At 38.8% G+C, this 8,330-nt stretch overlaps 1 protein-coding gene across 2 annotated transcripts; it reads left to right on the top strand.

Annotated features, from left to right (window-relative positions):
* Positions 1-303: 303 nt before the first annotated feature.
* On the top strand, positions 304-8,316 carry LOC146330063 (serine hydrolase-like protein). Of its 2 annotated transcripts, XM_084715519.1 has the most exons (13): positions 304-451; positions 538-681; positions 916-1,029; positions 1,150-1,191; positions 1,619-1,638; positions 1,735-1,809; positions 1,899-2,005; positions 2,577-2,656; positions 2,748-2,782; positions 2,901-2,977; positions 3,157-3,244; positions 6,004-6,134; positions 7,754-8,316. In XM_084715519.1, exons 1-12 carry the CDS (start codon positions 433-435, stop codon positions 6,121-6,123), a joined length of 921 nt encoding a protein of 306 aa, XP_084571645.1. In that variant the 5' UTR covers positions 304-432; the 3' UTR covers positions 6,124-6,134; positions 7,754-8,316. The 2 variants fall into 2 exon arrangements, with proteins under 2 accessions (XP_084571645.1, XP_084571646.1); XM_084715520.1 differs by lacking the exons at positions 916-1,029; positions 1,150-1,191.
* Positions 8,317-8,330: the final 14 nt, after the last annotated feature.

Here is an 8,330-nt window from a genome sequence, read left to right as displayed (position 1 = left end):
AAGTTTAGAATTGAAAAACATGAAAGCAGAACCAGAACATTTAATAAATCACATATATTTTATTTATATAAATCCTTAAAGAATACAATGTCAACAAAAAAAATTGAGTGTTGCCATTTTTTCCCAGTAGAAATGATCTGTCCCTGTTATAACTGGTGAAATATTATTATATTATTATCAAATTTCACACTTTCCCAGATTTCACTGTCCTTGTTTGAGACAACCTGACTGGCACGACTGAGGGAACAAAAGCACAGAACAGTAGAGTATCGTCATCTGGCTTGTTGAAAGATAAGACTCTGTGTTCCAAAGGTCGGGGGTTGGTCTGCGTGTTTTTGTTGCTACAATTCAGGATTTGTTTGAAGGTTTTGTTAAGATCGGGTTTCTTGTTACCACAGGTGAGACATAAACTGAGGATCACCAGACTCTGACATGTCATCGACACCAGCAGGTAGTTCATTAACTCTCTGCACATCTGTCAGATCCTTGTTTTTGAGCTGCTCTCTGAGGCTGTGTTGCTCTGTGTTGTGTGTCCAGTTTCAGAGCTCTCTGTACCAGTCCCATGGGGACAGATCAGAGGTAAAGTCTGGGGTCCTGATCACGGTCATCCTGTCCTGTGCCTGCACGGCTGGGCTGACAACTGTGGTTCGTTCGACACCCTCATTCCTCTTCTACCAAAAGGTAACTTATTTCATAAAAGTTTTTCATTATTTTAAGATGATAACTGATTATTTAAATAGTTTTTATCATTATTTTGAGATATCAACTCATTATTTAAATAAAAGTTCTCATTAACTTGAGATGTTAACTCATTATTAACTTTAATCACTACATCACACTGGCAGAAATAGGCCTCCATACATCTCTCTCTCTCTCTCTCTCTCTCCCTCTCTCTCTCTCTCTGCTTCCTCTCAGAGTGCAGATATGTGGCGGTGGACATGACAGGTCATGGTTTGTCCTCCCATCGTCCACCTGGAGTTTTCTACTCTTTTCCTGTGTACGTGGCGGATGTACGCAGAGTTATTGATGGTGTGTGAGTTCAAAAGGATGCAGGACCTTTAATTTCATTCTTTGTAGCAAGATGGCAGATGTTTTTGAGACTCTGGTGCCTCCTGGAACACTAGATTTAATCTGCTGTTTTTCTATTAGGCCTCCAGTGGACAAAATTCTCCATCATAGGTCACAGTATGGGTGAGTCCCACAGTATGCAGACTAAACAACATATAAATAATACACCTGATTCACATATAATAAGTTATTTAATTAGTTAGTGATGAGAAAGTTGCATTTTATATCGGTGAAAAATGAAAATCTTTGGGGTTTGGACTTTATAGACTACTGTAGAGGGAAAATTATATGTTGAACTGGTCACTATTGTTCCTCTTAGTCACTTCTCATGTATTGTCAGGCACTAACTGGTTACTCATCCTTGAACGCACAGCTGTTCTCCCTTTGGAAGAACAACTTCTGATAACACAATCACATCCTGACCCTCCCAATAAGCACTTCAGGTCCATCCTGACCCAACCTCCTTCATCTCCTAACCCTATAAGACAGATTCACATTCTTGACTCATTATCAGTTGACTTGACATGAGCATTTGTTCACTCCCCTACAGGTGGAAACATTGCTGCAATGGTAAGTAAGATTCATCACATGCAACTTTACACTGTTTTCACAGAGATTATTTTTCTTGCTTGGTATCATATTTAGTCAATATTGTGTTTTCCACAGTTCAGTGCTCTGTATCCTGAGTTGGTGGATGTCGTCATACTGCTGGACTCCTTTGGATTCTTTCCGATAGATTCAGTACTTCGACAGTATTTATTTTCACTATACTGCATATATCAGTAGTTTTCGACTTTCTCACCTCATTGTTTCTGTCTCTTTTCCTGCAGGCAGTAATATCCAGCGTGATGCGGCAGGGGATGGAGGAGATGCTTCAGTTTGAAAAAAAGACAGAAGACAAGAAAAGAGTTTACACTTATGAGAAGGCAGTTGAGAGGTATTGTTGTATACCACTCCAGTTTATTGCAAATTTGAGTTAAATAAACTGTCATTCGTGTAGGATGTTTTGAAGTTAGTTTAAAGGGTAACTCCACTGATTTTACACCTCAAAGTCTTACGTTTACAGATCTTGTGGAGTACTACTTTAACTTGCATAAAGCCTGTTGTTGTGCAAAACCTGAGCCCCACCTCTTTTCACTCTGTGTTCCAATAACAGTTAAGTGAGTTTGGTAAGCAAGATCCTTCCCTGTTTTCCTGAGTCAGTGTTGGTTGGGGCTGAAGGCTACAAATCTGAACATGTGAAAACAAAATCTGGGGCTCTGCAGTTAAAAAGAAGTTAATTTACCAGATCTCAGCAGCCCACTCATTTTCTCTGCTTGAGGCTACATTAGGTTTTGATAAGGAAGAAATGGGCTAAAAAAAAAAAAAAAATACAATGGCTCTGTTTCTGCTGCATTGATTTTGATCTTTGTTTTTTAATCTGTCTATCATGAGTCTTGACATATTATAGGTGTGCGATGCTAAATCTGTGATAATACAATCAATTCTAAATGTTTTATTCCTTGTAGGTTGTTGGCTGCAAACCCGACTCTGTCTAAACAGTCTGTGAGCATCCTTTTAGAGCGAGGTCTAGTTCAAGTTGAAGGAGGTGCGTCTTTATCTCTTACCCTCTCAGAGAGAAATAATCTCACTTTGCCTCCACTCATCTGCTGGCAGCTGAATGTGTTTCTCTTCTGCAGGGTTCGTTTTCTCCAGGGACCTCAGAGTTAATTTTGTAAGTCACTTTTAACCTTCTGAAACTTGCCGCACATTCACCACCCCCTCCCTGTTAACTTAAAGGTTATTTTCCACCAGAGGTTTAGCATTCATTGTGTTGTGTTGTATGTTTTCAGAAAAACATAGTGCGCATCAGTTTGGAGCAGAGCCTGGAGATGCAGTCGAGGATTCAAGCCTCTGTTCTAGTTATTCTGTAAGGTGTTCACCACTGCACTGCAGTAGCATTAACATGTTCTAACTTTTACACTTCAACAATATGAACCTGTCAGTCCCATATTGCCTTGTGAAGCACAAGGCCAACATTTTAACATACCTTTATGAAAAAAAGCATGTCATACTTGTATTAAACTTGTTCAAAATCTGTTTTTCTAGTGCAGACAAACACTTTGGTGCAGCATTTCCAGAATCAAACCGACAGAGACGATTCTCCGCTCTCCTGCAGGGCTATCGTGACAGAAATGTGAGTTTGAAACTTGGAGAAAAAGTCTAAATAGATGCTGGAAAAAGTTGGTTGAAGGTTGAGCATACAGGCATCATACGTGTGAAGTGAATCACTGGATTGCATTCGTGTTGTATGATGACTCGCCTGCAACAACAGCAAATGAAGGCAAAAACAAGCCACGTTATTGTTTCATACACTGTTTGGCCAGGTGTGTGTGTGTGTGTGTGTGTGTGTGTGTGTGTGTGTGTGTGTGTGTGTGTGTGTGTGTGTGTGTGTGGCAGACAGCTGCGCAGTTCTAAAAATAGCACCATAGTACAAGCTCATTGCCTCAGAGTAAGCAGGAATATTCCTAGATTTGAACCTTAATGTATAAAAAGAGTTCATACACATCAGATTATTCCCTTTTTTCAGTTTTCAAAATTATGCAGTGGATAAAAATGTACAGATTTCCAGCTCTGCATTCTGCAGTGTACTGTTGCCCTTTTTCATAGCAGATGTTTTGGCTTGTCAAAGCCAGAAAAGCAAAGGTGTCCTTAATAAAATTATAAATGAATGCATACCATTTAGATGAGTTAGTTCCCAGGTATCATGCATGCTGGTGCACTGTCATGGCTCACTGGGAAACTTAATGAAGCTGAAACATAATCAACAATTAATTTGTCTCACCTGAGCTTTTCCTGCTATGACAAGTCAAAATGTCTGCTGTTAAAGAGGACTGTCAATCGACTGATTACCAACAGGGGAACGTTCCTCACTGAAAACCTTTACAGAGCATCTTCCCAACCTTAAAGCCCAGACATTTATTAAACAAGCATTCTTTTACAAAACAACATACAGATTTTACAAGCAACATATATTAATGTGTGTCATATGGTGTCAACTACATAATGAACAAACATATCTGTGTGACAGTCAGTCTATAGATGAGGTAGGAACAATGAAAAAATCATGGCAACCTCTGTGAGTTGTGCATGATGTTACAGGAAAGGTTGAATTCCTCAGTTCAGTTAGCTGGAGACATGGTGTTTAATGTACAAAATCTAATAAGCTTCATATTGGGTAACTTTTTCTGTATTGTCACATGTGAGGTCAGTAAAAGAATTATTGCTTTCTCTTATGACGAGCAGCAGATTCTGGATCTTAAGTAGCGAGATGTTTTTCCGTACATCGTGTGGCATGAACACTAACAAATAAGATGCATGACTTCATGTGAAATGAGAAAATTTGATAAAAACACATTAGTGTCTCTCTAAATATTTTCCTAACAGTCCCTATAATCATGTTAGATGGATCGTGAGTTCTCATAAAGGTAAATTATTAACAATGACTCACTGAATATGCTGCAAAATTGTGAGGTTCTGAAAGCGAAAGTAGAAGATGTGCGTCAACTAAATTCATCTGATTATCACCTTGTTTCTAATTAGACTGCACTAAAAAGAGTTTTTATCAACTGAGAAAAAAACTGATTCGATTAGAAAGTCAACAGTATAATAAAATGCAGTTTAGTTTGAACCAAATAGTGGAAACAATAGCAGAAATACATTTCTATATATATAAAATTAAACAAAGGTGCTGAATGAACAATGATCAGGCCTGGTAGTGACAGGAGAACAGGATAAATGCACAGTATTTACAGTATGAATTAATTTATGACAAGAAATTAACCAACAGAGTAATGAAGGGACAATGTGAGAATCTTGCTTGCAGAAATCATCCCAAGTGACAGAATAGGTAGGTAATTTACTTTACAAGGTGTCATGCACAAAAAGGTGCCCAGCCCACACGAGTTAACAAGACACAACAAACAACAAAACAAATACCAACAAATGATATAATGAGAGCAAAAGAAACACAAGTACACTTTGACAAACAATTCTAAATCAAATACTGAAAACTCATGCCTGCTTCTTACATATTACATATCTAAGGCACATCACTGTGCCTTTAAACACATTACATAAAAAGCACCCTTGTGCGCTGTTGATAGGCATTTAACACAAAGTGAGCTTCAAGAAACACTTTGTGTGTAAACAGGTGCTGAAGTCTACATTCATCAGACACGGAAAACAAATCAGGACGATCATCAGACATTTTAAGAAAAAGCCCTTGTCTAAAATTATATTAATTTGGACAATAGAACAAACGTACATTTCGTTTTCAACCTCTCCCAAATCACACAGACAACACTTTCTATTCTCCTCTGGAACTGAATGGAATCGACCGGTTTTCACTGCCAAAGGCAAGATACCTCGTCTCAGCTGGCCACAGGCAGACCGCTGTGCTCCAGTCAGGTTAAGGGTGACATAGTGCTCAGGGCAGTAAATACATTTGATCATACTATACATTATCAGTTGTGGTTTACACAGAATTTCTTCTGACCATTTCTGTTCATGATTTTCAAATAGAGTAGTTTTAATTTGACTGACAGATAATTTGTTTCTGAAAATATATTGAAGACCTACTTTATCAAATACTTTTGCAAGCTTCTTTAACCCAGAAAACTTATTTGAAAAATCCCAACAGAAAACTTGTTTTGTAAGTCAGTTATCAGGCATATTGATTGATCTATTCCATAGTCACAACATGTTACCCTTATGCCGCACTTCACATGGCTTCTGTCCCACGTCACCACATTCAGCAGGTTTTGGGGTCATTTTGTGCACGGCCAGAGAACAGTACAAAGATCTGTTCTGGACTGCTTCACATTTAACCCCAGAAATATAAGATTTTTCATCAGTATTGTGAAATGTTCCTCATTATTTCTCTCTGCATCACAGCACTCGACGGTGACAGTACCAGGCGACCATCACGTCCATCTGAATAATCCTGAAGTCGTCGCTCCACTTGTTTCTGACTTCCTGCAGACCAAAGTGATCTCACAGCGGCTGCCAGCATAGATGACACACAAGTTATGGCCAACACACACACACACACACACACACACACACACACACACACACACACACACAGGCACATTTTCGTTGTGAAATTTCACACTTCAAGTCTCAGTAAGCTACATTGTTCTCACCTCTCTCAGAGAAGTCATTAACATAATACACCATCCGTTCTCTGTTTGGACAATACTAAAAAGTTTCTGCAGTGAGTTTGAATAATCTAAACATACAAATGATGTTTGTGCATTTTTTGAAAATTTTGTTTAGTTTTCATAAATTCTCCAGTGATGATTATGGGCGTTAATAAGACCTTCTGCTGTACATATAAAACACTAGTTTTGATGTTGAATGATGACTCACCGCTCTGGGATGGAACTAGATGGCAGCCATCTTACCAGGATGCACTTTTAAACCTGTGATGAAAGAGTCTGAAGTTGTCTTTATTATCCTTCTGTTTTTCTACCAATACATCAATATTGTTTTTATTCAAAGTAATGTGCATAAGACAGATGTACCTGTCTGTAATTAATTTTAAAAAACACACATTCTGGTAGAATTTTCAGTTAGTATAACTTAAAACTGAAATTCTTTCAACCATGAAGATAATCTCTTAACTGTGCATTTATATGGCAGACAATGATTTTATCTTTTCTGTTTTGCCTGAATGTAATATGTAAGAAATGTCTTTGGTATCCTGAATGGCTGACATACTACATCAAGCAACGCACATAAACTGTTTAGTGAAAAAAATCTAAGTTTTTTCGCGTCACACTGTCTTTTTCTGGCTTTAGTTCCTGTTTTCTAATGTTTTTTAAGTCACAGAGTGCCTGTCTCTTGACAAAGACTGGTGGAATGAGAAAACACCGGAGACCATGATGGAAATTGTATTTAATAATGATCTTTCCAAAACCCAAATTACAAAGTGCTTCAAATCAAGACGGCAAATTAAAATCAAGGACAAAGAGGGTGTAGGGTGTGCACATCCAAAAGACTGCACACTGCACTGATAGCTACCACCAATGTTAATTGAGTAATATTACGATTTAAAAAAGATCTTCATCAGGCATTCATAAGATTTGACAAGGTAATCAGCACAGCATGCAGATATTTTGCCTGATTCTTGCCAAAAAATTAAAATCAACGAATTATAAGCTCATTTGATCCTCTGATAAAATAAGTAACTATTATTACTATCTAATAATCTATTATTTGGATAAAAGATAAAACTTCCTAGTTCTGTCCTTAACATAGAGTCTTATGTTGCTTCTTTTACAAATAATACAATATTGTTTAAGAAAACCAGATTCAAATAAGCTTCAGCTCTCAGAACAGAAAAATAAAGCAGAATAAAATCCCACATTGTTCAAATAATTATTTCTTTACGTAACTTATTCGACCAAGACGCCACATGTCATCATTTCTGTTTGAAGCTGATCTGTTTAACTCGGCTGCTTTTCATGAGTCTGATGCTCGTGCAGACTGAGCTAAAAATGGCAGTCATTAAAAGAGATGACATCCTCTGACAACTTTTCATTATGTAGGCCACTCATCCACTCTGTATTCAGCCTTTGTCTCAGAAACCAGCGTGACAAAAAAAAAAATAAAAAATCTTTTTTTCCACCCTTTTACTCAGGGGAGTGACTCCATAAAACACTGCAGCTGCCGTCAGTCAGCGCAGATATGAGAGGTGCTGCTCACACAAAAATGGTCCCCTCTTCCTCTCCCTCAATGTCACATAAACTGTGTGATGGCCTTGGTGTTAAATGGAGTGGAATTGATTTTACGCAGCGAGCAGCAAGGCGGTGAGCATCCAGAGACATCTGAAGGGCTTGCCCCCACCTACTCCTCCTTCTCCTCCTCCTCCTTCCAGTCCCCCCCCACCCAAAAAGAAAAAGATTATAGTTATATAAGTTTCCCTCCCACTCCCTCCATCCTCTCAGCCATCAGCAGGGGTGTTGTCATAGCAACCCCCACCCCTCCCTTTTGAACGTCAGAGCCAGGAGCCGGAGGATGAAGCCGCATGCAGCTTCTGTCTCTTGTGCCTCTCTCAGAGAGCACCTGTGATTTTGGCCGTCTCACATGCAACAGTCAGAGCTGCGGTGCCGGAGATCGTCTAATGATTGATTTGCCTCTCAGCTGCTGCACATCGAACACCACCAAACAGCGAAAGACGGACTGATTCAGCAGCATCTGCAGGTAAGCATCATGGC

This window comes from Lutjanus erythropterus, chromosome 3 (genome assembly GCF_056507025.1).
Source record: "Lutjanus erythropterus isolate fLutEry1 chromosome 3, fLutEry1.hap2, whole genome shotgun sequence".
NCBI lineage: Eukaryota > Metazoa > Chordata > Actinopteri > Lutjaniformes > Lutjanidae > Lutjanus > Lutjanus erythropterus.
This window is presented reverse-complemented; position numbering and strand designations above follow the sequence as displayed.

What these genes read in the sequence shown, in the direction of transcription:
- LOC146330063 (XM_084715519.1), top strand. An exon ending in CATCATAGGTCACAGTATGG is followed by an intron (nt 1,192 to 1,618) that starts GTGAGTCCCACA and finishes ACTCCCCTACAG; the next exon opens with GTGGAAACATTGCTGCAATG. An exon ending in AGGGCTATCGTGACAGAAAT is followed by an intron (nt 3,245 to 6,003) that starts GTGAGTTTGAAA and finishes TCTGCATCACAG; the next exon opens with CACTCGACGGTGACAGTACC.